At 51.4% G+C, this 12,216-nt stretch overlaps 2 protein-coding genes across 5 annotated transcripts in view; one reads left to right on the top strand and one right to left on the bottom strand.

Moving 5' to 3' along the window:
• PSMB3 (proteasome 20S subunit beta 3) overlaps window positions 1-6,804 on the top strand; it is a 9,799-nt gene extending 2,995 nt beyond the window's left edge. Inside the window, exons 3-6 of the mRNA XM_081805088.1 lie at window positions 280-387; window positions 3,909-4,086; window positions 5,677-5,771; window positions 6,696-6,804. Coding sequence (XP_081661214.1) covers window positions 280-387; window positions 3,909-4,086; window positions 5,677-5,771; window positions 6,696-6,744 — 430 coding nt within the window. The 3' untranslated portion in view covers window positions 6,745-6,804. The remainder of the gene's footprint in view (window positions 1-279; window positions 388-3,908; window positions 4,087-5,676; window positions 5,772-6,695) is intronic.
• Window positions 6,805-8,069: 1,265 nt separating this feature from the next.
• PIP4K2B (phosphatidylinositol-5-phosphate 4-kinase type 2 beta) overlaps window positions 8,070-12,216 on the bottom strand; it is a 25,201-nt gene continuing 21,054 nt past the window's right edge. For all 4 annotated transcript variants that reach the window (XM_006743304.2, XM_081805087.1, XM_031039156.2 and 1 more), the window contains one exon: window positions 8,070-12,145. In XM_006743304.2, coding sequence (XP_006743367.1) covers window positions 12,065-12,145 — 81 coding nt within the window. In that variant the 3' untranslated portion in view covers window positions 8,070-12,064. The remainder of the gene's footprint in view (window positions 12,146-12,216) is intronic.

Below are 12,216 nucleotides of genomic sequence, written 5' to 3'. Positions count from 1 at the left end.
AGAATCTACTTCTTAGTTCCCCTTTCCTCACCTCAAAAAAAAACTGTGGGAAAAGCAGTGTTAGCAGAGTGGCATGTTTACAGGTGGTAAGTGTCAGACAGTCTGAAACATGGACGTGAGGCTGGACTTCCAGTGAGAAAATCACTGGGAGGGGAAGAGAGGGGCCTTGTCAGGGGTGGGGATTGTGTGTCTCCCTCCGTACCTCCTGACCTCTGCAGGGTGGACACCAGGGGACATTCAGTAGTGACTTACTACCTCACTTTTCTTTTCCTATCACAGTGCCCAGCGCCTCAAGTTCCGGCTGAACCTGTATGAGCTGAAGGAAGGTCGGCAGATCAAGCCCTACACCCTCATGAGCATGGTGGCCAACCTCTTGTATGAGAAACGGTGAGTGGAAGTGTAGCCTGGGACTTGGGGCATGCAGAGACCTTTGGCCAAGTAGGTACGTAGTATGGAGGGATGCCCAGGAAGATTCCTCCTCCTTCTCCCATTGCTTATTTGCAGGGTGATAGTCTTACTTTTTGGGTCTGTTTTCTGTGGGTCTGACAACCAAATAGGAAAGAAAAGGGTTACTTGAGAAGAAGGCAGGGAATGCAAATAGCAGACAAATGTGCTTCCAGGCAACAGAATTAACCCCTCCAAAGAGTGCCTGGTTAGTCTCCCAGCCAGGAGCCACCTGTACTCCAGCGCTACTTCTTTTTTTTTTTTTTTTTTTAAAGATTTTATTTATTTATTTGAGAGAGAGAGAGAGAGCATGAGGGGGGGGAGGGTCAGAGGGAGAAGCAGACTCCTCGCTGAGCAAGGAGCCTGATGCGGGACTCGATCCCGGGACTGCAGGATCATGACCTGAGCCGAAGGCAGTCGCTTAACCAACTGAACCACCCCGGCACCCCCAGAGCTACTTCTTAGGCACTAGATTCTCAGACCTAGGAATTGGGTATCTGAATTTTTGTCCGTTTTCTTTGAAGACTTCATGACGAGGAAAGCAGAGGCCTAGCTGCAGAATTCAGTGCAGAAGCTGGGATCGAAGGAGAGCCCGACAAGGACTTTTCCACTCAGCTCTGGGCTAAACTGGGTGGCAGACAAGTGGAGTTATTTTTTTCCTTTTTTTCTTTTTAAACTTTTTATTTTGAAATAATTTCAAACTTTGTGGAAAAGTTACAGACGTACTCTTTAGCTTTCAAAACTAAGTCTTTGGGGCGCCTGGGTGGCTCAGATGGTTAAGCGTCTGCCTTCGGCTCAGGTCATGATCTCAGGGTCCTGGGATCGAGTCCCGCATCGGGCTCCCTGCTCCTTGGGAGCCTGCTTCTCCCTCTGCCTTTCTCTCTCGCTCTGTCTCTCATGAATAAAAAAAAAACAAACAAACAAACAAAAAAACTAAGTCTTTGCCATTTCCATACCTGGAGCAATACTGTTGCCTTTTTAGTCTCACAATCTAAAAACCATAAAAGGGTTGCCTTTTTCTAGGTGTATGTTAATATCCTCAGATACAAACTGTCTGCATGTGTGGTAACCATGTTTATCAAAATCCCGAATTGAGAAAGGCTTAAATGATTTTTTAAACTGATCTATAGAGGGGGGAAAATGTCTTATACATTTGTGAAAATTAACTCACATTACACATTTATTTGTGTAATGGCTCATGTTTTTGTTTTAAGTAAACTCTACACCCAGCATGGGGCGTGAGCTCACAAGTTGGGTGCAGAGATTACTTTAAATAAATAAATAAACTTAAAAAAAAAAAAAAAACAGTCGCATGCTCTACTGACTGAGCCAGCACCCCACCGTGTTTATAGAAAATAAGAAAAATACACAATGGGGCGCCTCGGTGGCTCAGTCAGTTAAATGTCTGCCTTTGGTTCAGGTCATGATCCCAGGGTCCTGGGATCAATCCCCGTGTCGGGCTCCCTGCTCAGCTGGGAGTCTGCTTCTCCCCCTCCTTCCCATTTGTGCTCTATCTCTGTCTCTCTGAAATAAACAAATAAAATATTTTAAGAAAAGAAAAGAAAAATATAGAACATTGAGGCTGACCTGGAAAATTCTAGGTTCTTAGTTAGTCAGCAGCTTTCTCTACAAGCCCAATTGAAGTCAGTGATTTTCCAGCAGAATAGGCTAATGCTGTGATTTGCAAACTTGAGCAATGTACACTTTTTTTTTTTTTAAAGATTTTATTTATTTATTATTTGAGAGAGAGAGACCGAGCAGGGAGAGGGACAGAGGAAGAGGCAGAAGCAGGTTCCCCCTGAGCAGGGAGTCCGACATGGGGCTCGATCCCAGGACCCCGGGATCATGACCTGAGCCGAAGGCAGACGCTTAACCGACTGAGCCACTCAGGCGCCCTTATTTTTTATTTTTTTTAAAGATTTTATTTATTTGACAGAGAGAGACACAGCGAGAGAGGGAACACAAGCAGGGGGAGTGGGAGAGGGAGAAGCAGGCTTCCAGCTGAGCAGGGAGCCCGATGCGGGGCTCGATCCCAGGACCCTGGGATCAAGACCTGAGCCGAAGGCAGATGCTTAACGACTGAGCCACCCAGGTGCCCCAAATTTTAAATTTTTTTATAAAAGTTGATACAGGGATCTGTTCAAGAAACATGGGATCAAAGCACACTATCTCAACCCCTTCCTTTACTTTAGAATTAAGTAGTTTTTTTTTTTAGAATTATTTTTTACAGAGCTATAATTTAAGGTCATACTCTTAGACATTACTGAGAGCTGATAGAAGACATGGGTAAGTAAAGACCAGACATCTTATATTCTTTTTTTTTTTTTAAGATTTTATTTTTTTATTTGTTTGAGAGAGAGCGAGCGAGCACAGTGGGGGGGGTGACAAAGGGAGAGGGAGAAGCAGACTCCCCACTGAGCAGGGAGCCTGATATAGGGCTCGTTCCCAGGACCCCGGGATCATGACCTGAGGCGAAGGCAGGTACTTAACCAACTGAGCCACCCAGGCGCCCCACATCTTAACTTACTGTTTCTATTGAGAATAGTGGTCATTAGTTTTTATATAGAGTGTTTTATGTAGAGAGATTCCTGAGATTAATTCTTCTCAGAGCTCAGGGTCTAGAACAGGTTGGAAAGTCTCCCATTTCCTGTAGGCAGGCAATGAAAATAACCCAGCTCACTGAATGTCCTTTGCCTTGCCTGCCGGGAGACTCACAACAAAACTTTGTGTTCGGTCTGAGTGTCTTGTGTTGTTTTAATGGTTTCGTTTTATTTTTCAGTATTTTTTTTTTTTTAAGATTTTATTTTTATTTATTTGACAGAGAGAGACACAGCGAGAGAGGGAACACAAGCAGGGGTAGTGTGAGAGCAAGAAGCAGGCTTCCCGCTGAGCAGGGAGCCCGATGTAGGGCTCGATCCCAGGACCCTGGGATCATGACCTGAGCCGAAGGCAGACGCTTAACGACTGAGCCACCCAGGTGCCCCTTTTCAGTATTTTTCTTAGAAATTGCTTCAAAGCTGTTTTCAAAAGGAGTGGAGGTATAGATAGATGTATGAATAGAGAATTGAATGGTGGTAGGACTTTGGTTAGGATAGGGAAGATTAGAAGAAATCAGAATTCCCAAAAAAAGGAAGTGGAAGAGAAGGTCAGGGTGAGGAGGATAGGAAGGCAAGTGTCAGGGAAAAGAAGAAGTCTTTGAGCATTGTCAGATGCCAGGAGGTGGGGAAGGGTGAACCAAAGCTGGCTCATTTGTAGAGCATGTGACTCTTAATCCTGGGGTCGTTGAGGTTGAGCCGTCTCTTGGGCGTAGGGTTTAAAGAAAAGCTGGCCTTGGGGAAGTGGGTCTTCCCAAAGAGGCCCTCTGTGCTCCTGCCCGGTCTGAGCCAGGGCCTCGTCTGAGTAGGCCTGAGCAGGAAAGTGGATGTGCTTGAGCTGTGGTTTCTTTCTGCTCCTGGCCTGCACAGGTTTGGCCCCTACTACACAGAGCCCGTCATCGCTGGGTTGGACCCGAAGACCTTTAAGCCCTTCATTTGCTCTCTAGACCTCATCGGCTGCCCCATGGTGACTGACGACTTTGTGGTCAGCGGCACCTGCTCAGAACAGATGTACGGGATGTGCGAGTCCCTCTGGGAGCCCAACATGGTGAGTCGGCAGCACGGAGTGGGACTGGGCTCTGAGGTGTCCACCCCTTGGCCATCACGTGTTTACGTGGTGTGTGATGTCCTCACATCAGGAGGAGGTGCAGGTAGGAGAGAAAGCCCAGCTGCTGGGCCTTGGGAGGGTGTCCAGAAACTCCATCTGCCAGGCCTTGGTGCAGGCGTTGGTGTCGCTGCTGGTTAGTGGAGGAAGTTCAGAGCTTGAATTCCCCTTCACTTGCCCTTCCATACCCTGCTTCCTTTTGAGGAGCTGAGGGGGCTTCCCACATCCAGGGAACCATCCCTCACGTCACCTTCTGTTAGGAGACCCCAGTCAGATATTTGCTGCAGCAACATAGTTCTCACCTTGGCTTTAAGGGGTTCTCGCATCCATTCATTGAACGAACAGTGAACAAGGGGTAGAGTTAGAAGCGGATCCACAGGATGGGCTCTGAGGCCAGGGTGTCTGGGTTGGAAACCTGGATCCACCTGTCACCTAGTTCTGTTCTTAGGTCGGTCATCTTACCTTTTGGTGCCTCCACTGGCCCAGCTGGAAGATGAGGATAATGACGTGGCCCACCTTAGGAGGGGCAGCGTGAGGAAGACACACGAAGACTGGAACGGTGCCTGGCAGTGGGGGCTGGCCGTTCTATCAGCTCTGCCGAGCCCTGGGAAACCAGGCAGGCTGTCTTCACGGGCTTACTGCGGTCTGATGAAGCAAGACAGACACCCGAATGCACGCTAAAATGCATTTGTCAGGAAGCGGGGAAACGAAAGGGCCTGGCTGGCAGAAAAACAGCCTGTGGGAAGGTCCCAGAGGGCCAGGTGTGTTCAGTGATGAGAGAGCTTGCCGTGGCTGCTGGAGCGTGGGCCGAGCGTGGGGCGAGATGATGGTGGAGGGCAAGAGTGGGCCGAGACGTCAAAGGCCTCGAATGCCGTGCCAGGGAGCTTGAACTTTTCCCTAGTACCTTGTGTGAAAGGCAGTCAGGGTCCAGAGCCCGCAGGTAGATGCCATAGGCTTATTGTGGTCACCTGTAGGAGGAGCAAAGATAGTTGCGGGGGGGTGCTGTGCAGCAGCTAGAGTCTAGAGGATTTGGTTGCTTCAAACAGAAGTGAGGGAGGTGGAGATAATGTGGATGTCTGAGTTTTCTAGCTAAGCCAACTAAGATGGAGGACGTAGGAGGAACAGGTGTGGGGGGAGGGAGTGGGTTCATGGTTGGACAGGTAAGTTTTGATGCACCTGTGTGGCACCCAGGAGGAGAGCCCATAGACAACTCAGAAAGCACCTGGAAGTCAAATGGATTCACCTCATTTTACAGAAGAGGGATTGAGCTTAATAAAGGGACATGTAACTTGCCCAAGGTCACTGCTGGTTAGCAGAGGAAGTTTAGGGCTTAAATTCTCCTTCACTTTCCCTTCCATACCCTGCTTCCTTTTGAGGAGCTGAGGGGGCTTCCCACAGCTGGGGAACCATCCCCCACTTCAGGCACGGGGATAGCCAGAGTTGGGGACCTTGAGCCTAGGAAAAAGAGAGTTAAGGGGTCAAACCAAGTTAGGGTCCAAGGCTCTGGGTCTGAGGCTTCTGCTCTGTTGGCAGGAGCCAGAACACCTATTTGAAACCATCTCGCAAGCCATGCTGAATGCTGTGGATCGGGATGCAGTGTCAGGCATGGGAGTCATTGTCCATATCATGTGAGTATGAGTTGGGAAAAGCCAAGAAGCTTTGCAGACACCTGCCTTTCCCCTCCCGGACAAACACCTCCTTTTCCCATCCCCCTGAGCAGGTGTGAGGGAGGAAAGGCACTTGTGGCAGGCTTGGGATAGCAGAAACCCAACCTGGTTTCCCTGGCCTCGGTCAGGTGAGGCTCCGTGACCCTGAGTCCGCCCCCGACCCCCGCTTGCTCACAGTGGACATTGCTTTCTTAAGTATCCGCAAATCTCAGGGGTCTGTGTGGGGATGCGCCACAGCAGAACTACTGCAGATTGATCAGAACTCCAGGCGACTCCCTCCTCTCCCAGCTCCTGCTTCTGGATGACATTCTGAGCCCCAACAGGGTGATATTCTGAGCTCTGGGAACAGATTTTCCAACCCCAGCCAGTTCCCTACCTGCCACCCCCTATTTCCCCTTACGTGTCTGGAGCTGTCACCAGGAACCTGGCTGGATGAAGTAGGTGTCCTCCCAACAGCTTTCCTTGGGTACGTCCCAAAATAAGCGTTTGGACCCTTTTTTTAATGGGAGAGCTTGCTTAATTATGAAAAACAGACTGGGGCTGATATAGAGAATTGACCATTCGGGTCTTTTATGTTCCGTGAGGTGAAACACAATACTTCCCCTTCCTGACTTGGTTCTCTGGGCCGGGGGGCGGGGGGAGGCGCTCTGCCCCTCTCTGGAGGGCTGCCCAGTCAAGCCCTGAATCACCTGGACTCTTGGTGGCTCCAGCTTTGGAGATTCTTCACTGGTCTCCCTGTTCCGCCTTTCTCCCCTTGCTCATCCCAGACTGAGCAGGCAAACTGTTCATGTGAAACAAGCGAAACAGTTCAACCTCAGAGCTGGCAGCACAGCTGCTCTGCATTCCAGAATGGTGTAGATGTTTTGTGACTTTCTTCCCCTGCAGCGAGAAGGACAAAATCACCACCAGGACACTGAAGGCCCGCATGGACTAACCCTCTCTTCCCAGAGCCTACTTTTTTGTTGTTTTTTTTAAATAAATAGTTTTTCTTTCACTTCTGCTTCTTTGTCTTTGGGTCTTTTACCAGAGATCTTTGTCCCCAGCTTGGTAGTTACAAGGAGCTCCTCCGGGTATAGCGCAGCCCTTGGGTTTCTTCTTGCCTTAGAGCATCTTCTGCTGGTGCACCGGTGGGGTAACAGCTACAGAGGACTTGCTGGGCGCCTGCTGGGCGCTGGGCCTGGCACAGAGTGCTTCACACGTTCTAAAATGTAGTCATCATGGCGACTTAAGGCAGTTAATTTGCTCGAGGCCACTTCAGTAAGTGGTGGAGCAACAATGGAAACCCATATTCCATTTGACCCCAAAGTCTAGAATCCTTTTCACTCAGTTCTGCTGGAAAACTCTTAAATCTTTCATTGTTTCAGGTAGAAATTGGGCCACGTAGCCACAGGTAATACCCTTGTGGCTCAGCGTTTCTTAACCTTGGCTGCACACTAGTCACACAGATACTTTGATCCCATCCCTCAAGATGCTGACTTAACTGGCTTTTAAAGGCCTGGCACCTGTCTTTCCTAAAAGCTTCCCAAATGATTCCAGCTTGCAACCTGTGGCGGTGGTTCCCTCACTTGAGCCTCCATCAGAATCACCTGGAGGGCCTGTTAAAACCGTTCCTGCTTCGGATCTGCAGAGGGACCTGGGAATTTCTGTTTCTTTCTTTTTTTTTTTTTTAAGATTTTATTTATTTATTTGCGAGAGAGACAATGAGAGACAGAGAGCATGAGAGGGAGGAGGGTCAGAGGGAGAAGCAGACTCCCCGCCGAGCAGGGAGCCCGATGCGGGACCCGATCCCGGGACTCCAGGATCATGACCTGAGCCGAAGGCAGTCGCTCAACCAACTGAGCCATCCAGGCGCCCCGGAATTTCTGTTTCTGACTTGCAGCTGCTGCTGACACAGCTGGTCAAGGACCACACTGGGAGAACCCCTAGATTTTAAGCTGAGAGTCTACATGGAGAACATGAGATACACGAGGTGACCACGTAGCTAGTTACGGGAGAGCAGGGACAGGTGTGGTAGGTGTCTGCCCCGCCCCCCCGCCGGTGTTGGTCTTACACAGCTGGAGAAGTGAGGGCCCGTGGTTTGTCCATTTCTCGGTGTGCGCAGAAGGAAAGTCGGCGGCCAAAGTCCTAGCCTGTATTCTTTCTCCAAACTCAAGTCACACTGGGATTTTGTCCAAGCAACCTTTGAAACTGGGACCCAAACCTTTTAATTCTGGAAAAAATAAAGGCTCATTTCCAAAGGACTCATACATGACAGATGTGTACACAAAGCTTTTTGAGTTTTATTTGTTCCTTGGGTTGGAGATTCATCTTAACATGCATGCATTTTAAAACAGTAACAGGGTCTCGAACTGTTCTGAGCAGACATTAGACAAGCACAAGGGGTTGAAAATTCCTATTTAAAAAAACGGGAGGTCGCAGTGAGAAACCGAGAAGTCACGTCCGTATGGCGGGTGCCAGTGTGTCCCACTACCTCCCGAGGTGAATCTAAGCTTCATTCACATTTTTTGATGACCATGATCTGACCTGATGTCCGGGTGTGCCAAGCAGCTCGGGCCCCCCCAAGGCTGCTGGTTCACAACTCACAAAACAGCTCTGAGCAGGGGAGGGGGCCCCTGCAAGTTTCCTCCCCAGCCTCCCAAGGATCTCAGCACAACACGCTGGGGACAGCTGAGTCTCCTCTTTCCGTTAGAGGTGCTCGTCGTACGTGGCACGTCTCCGAGGGAAGGTGGGCCATGTCCCTGCCCCTTGCAGATGGCTGGTAGATTTGGGGGCAGTTGTTCAACTGGGTTTTCCCTGGGATTCCTGTGCTCAGGCTGGACCCTCCCACCGCCATTTCTGCCAGAAAGAAGTGAGGTCCCTAGACTTGGGGGAGCCACAGTTCTAAGGCCAGAGCTGTTAAACACACAGTCCCTTCTGGCCCCCGACACTTGAGTAGCTCAAATGCCAGGGAGTGCCGAAATTTCTTCCCTCCCCACTTGAACTGGTAAGACAACTGGGGGGGTGGGACTGGCTGCTGAGAAAAGTCCCGGGTCTTTGGTCCACCTCCCCAGGGCAGGTCCTGGCGGACGTTAGGGCAGGAGTCTGTAGTCCCCAGCCCTGAGCACGACCAGGGGACCTGTTTGAGGCCTAAAGCACAGGCAAGAGAAACGAGGAAGAGGGAGGGAGAGGAGAAGAAGAGCTGCCTGTGGTGGGAACTTAGGGGGTGCCACTGAGACCAGCCACAGGGGCGACTCGCGGCACCTGCCCCAGACCAGTAACCCCTGAGCTAGGTAAGGAGAGGGGGAGCACCGGCTCAGTCCGCTCCCGGAACTGCTGGCTTCTGCCGGGGGCCCCCACACCGCAGGGCACGGGGAAGGAGCCCGCACTGGGGGCCACACTCCGTAGTTCGTTCAAAGGAACAAGGGCCAGAGGCCTTCCTCTAGTGGTCTCAGTGGCGTTCTCGGAGAACCCTCGCTTGGGCTGCGGGGCCTGGGAGACTGGTTTCTCAGCCACAGGCTTCAGGGCGGGAGAAGCTGCGACTGGCGAGGCGGTTGAGGCGGGCAAGGGCGAGGAATCTTGCACAGGCTTCCTTCCCCCTCCAGGCTTCACCCCGTCAGTCATGTCCTATTCTTACACCCTTGTTCTTGGGAGACCCCAAATTATTCTGGGATGCTGTGAGACTGTTGGAGGTTTTCTCCCTGGCTCCAGAGAGGGAGGCTGAGGCTAGTCCCTCGCCCTCGGACGCCTTCTACAACCCAGAGAGGGAACGGTGGGGCTCGGAGAAAGGAATGGGGGCAGACATGAGCTGGGGGGTCAGTTCACTTTCTCCACATTCAGACCACAAACCAAATATACCTGCATCATTACAAAAAGAGAAAGAAAACTGGTATAAACCAAGATAAACAGCTTTTGAACATTCGAATGCCAAAGGAATTAGAGGGCTAAACCCAAGGTTTTGAAGATAGCACAGAGAAGGACCTTTTAAAAAAAAATCTAAAATCCATCCAACCACAGTTCAAATGTTTTGACCCAAACAATACTGTCAGAAAAACAAAAAGAGCATTTGAAACAGAATGCTACTCTCAAAATGTAAACAATATACCAAAAAAAAAAAAAAGAAAAAACCCCCATAAAAACACAAAAACTCAATGTTAAAGAAGTTAGATACCTGGTAGCTCATTTTTAACCGAGGGATTATGTGACACTTTTCATACACACGATGGCAACATGATCAGCGGACCAAATGCAGGAAGCCGGCGGGAGCCCAAGGCTCGGGCGGCGGCGGGAGCACAGCCCGCCAAGCTCAGAAGATGCTGGGCCTCTCGAGGGGCAGATCTAAATTTTCATTCTTGATTAGGAGGTGGAGAAATCAAGTCCAAACATTATTCCTACGTAATCCCTTCCTAAGTCAGATCGATTTTCTCCATGAGCCGCTTGGTTCCAAGTTCTTCCCCAAGTCACTTGGTGGTCTTGCCGCTGCGGTTCAGAGTTACCTGCGACCCCTTTCCGGAGCCAGGGCGGTCGTTTGACCTGTTTGCCTCTTCCAGAACGGTTCCAGCAGCCCCCGCGGGGTCCAAGAATGCTGCCTCCATTCCTCTCTGACCTAAAAGCTGCGGGTAGGGCCCGGAGATGGTGCTGGTTCCTGCTTCAGAAGCTGAGCTCGGCCAGGCTTGGCGGGAGCCACAGGAAACCAATCCATTCGTTCCAATGTTTCTACAAACTTCCTTCGCATCTGTGGGGTTATCTACAAGTTTTACCATATCTCATCCTAAATCCCCAGTTCCTGGTGAGGGGGTGAGAAGATGCAGGAATGAACCTCCCCCGACACAGGGCTGTCTCCTTCCTAGCCAGACCAGACTGCTCTGATGGTGTCACAGGAGGGCACGGGGCTCAGTTCCGAGAACTGGGTCGCTCAGCAGCTGGGCGGAGGCCCTGAAGAAAGCTGCAGGATGCCACTCCTGGGGAAGCCCGGGGGTGGCAGGTCTGCTAAAGGTCGAGACAGGGGCATCAAGGAAAACAGTCCCAAAGGCGGGGCCAGGTCGATCCCCCACATCAAGCCTCCAAGTTGCATTTCCTGGGTCCCCTCCTCAAGTGACTCTGAAGCAACCTCAGGCTTGGGTGCCACCCTCCAAGGTGGGGGGGGGGGGCGCACACCCTGCTGGCCACGACCGTCCAGGGGACAGACCGCAGGCACAGGGCATCAGATCATCTACACGGTGGCCCTGGCGCTTGAAGACATATCTCTGCAAGGAGCGCCCCAGGCGTGTGGAGATGGGCCCCAGCAAAAAGCTCCAGTACAAGGGCGGCCACCTGGGCCAAGGTCAGAGGAAGTAAATGGATGGAGGGCACAAGGCCTCATTTGACACCCCGCAGCATCTGGGGGTCCTGCTATCCGTAAAGATGCTTCCTAGTTCCTCTTGACCCAGCGGGAGGCAGGCTTTATAGACAGGACGTGACAAGGCCAGGGGCCAGGGGCATGGGTGATGTCCAGGGGGTTCTGTGAGGACCAGCTGTCCGAGTGCCCAGCCACGACCCCCACCCCCAACCATCCCATGAGGATGAACTCACGCCCCTGGGAGATCTCTCCTCATCCAAGATGCCTGATGTTGATCTGGAGCGTTCCTTCGGGAGGACAGCATTTACATGGAGGAATCCGGTAACGTTTCACTTGGATCCGAGGCGAAAAGGTGGAGGAAGTTGTACACAGTACTCCATAAAATTAAAAAGTTAATCCAGACAAGACCCAGTGCAGCAGGGCTGAGGTGTCTGACTTCCTCTCCTCTGGTGTCAGAGTGCTTGGACCCTCGGCCGGGTCCATGGGGGGCCTCTTTAAAGGGAGCTCAGAGCAGGGCAGGGATGGGGAGGGTGATGGGGTGATGACATACTTCATTATAAATAGCAAACCTGGAGCGATGAGATTGCAGAAACGAAACCCACATAAACCTACAAAGTCCTCTCTAGCCCCAAGGTATTGTAAAAAGTTACAAGGGAACAAAAAGGAAACCCCTTTTCAACCTGGGTCAAATGGGGGGCAAATCCAGGGTGAGCGGAAGGTGAGGTGCACCCTGTGAGTATGTGAGCACGCAGCACCTCCCCTCCCCTCCCAGCTAGTCTCTCCATCCTGGGCTGCCGGCTCCTCATCAGAGCCCTCCCCTCTGCGCCCCACCCTCCCCACTCTGCTCCCCACCCTCCCATCCAGCCCAAATACACCCTCTCCCTTTTCCGACCCCGACCCCACATCCGGCTCTCTGGCTCTGGCTGAAGGTAGAAGGTAACTACGTCAGGATGTTGGACATGAACTCGTTGAAGCGTTTGGAGTACTGCTCAGGGTTCACAGTCGAGATCTCGGCCCCTGCCTGGAACACACACAGGCCATGGCTCAGGTCAAGCTCCTGGCCCTAACGGGGTGGCTACTGGGAGGCTCCAG

The sequence above is a fragment of the Leptonychotes weddellii genome, chromosome 15, assembly GCF_054177405.1.
Source record: "Leptonychotes weddellii isolate Sample4059 chromosome 15, ASM5417740v2, whole genome shotgun sequence".
Lineage (NCBI taxonomy): Eukaryota > Metazoa > Chordata > Mammalia > Carnivora > Phocidae > Leptonychotes > Leptonychotes weddellii.
This window is presented reverse-complemented; position numbering and strand designations above follow the sequence as displayed.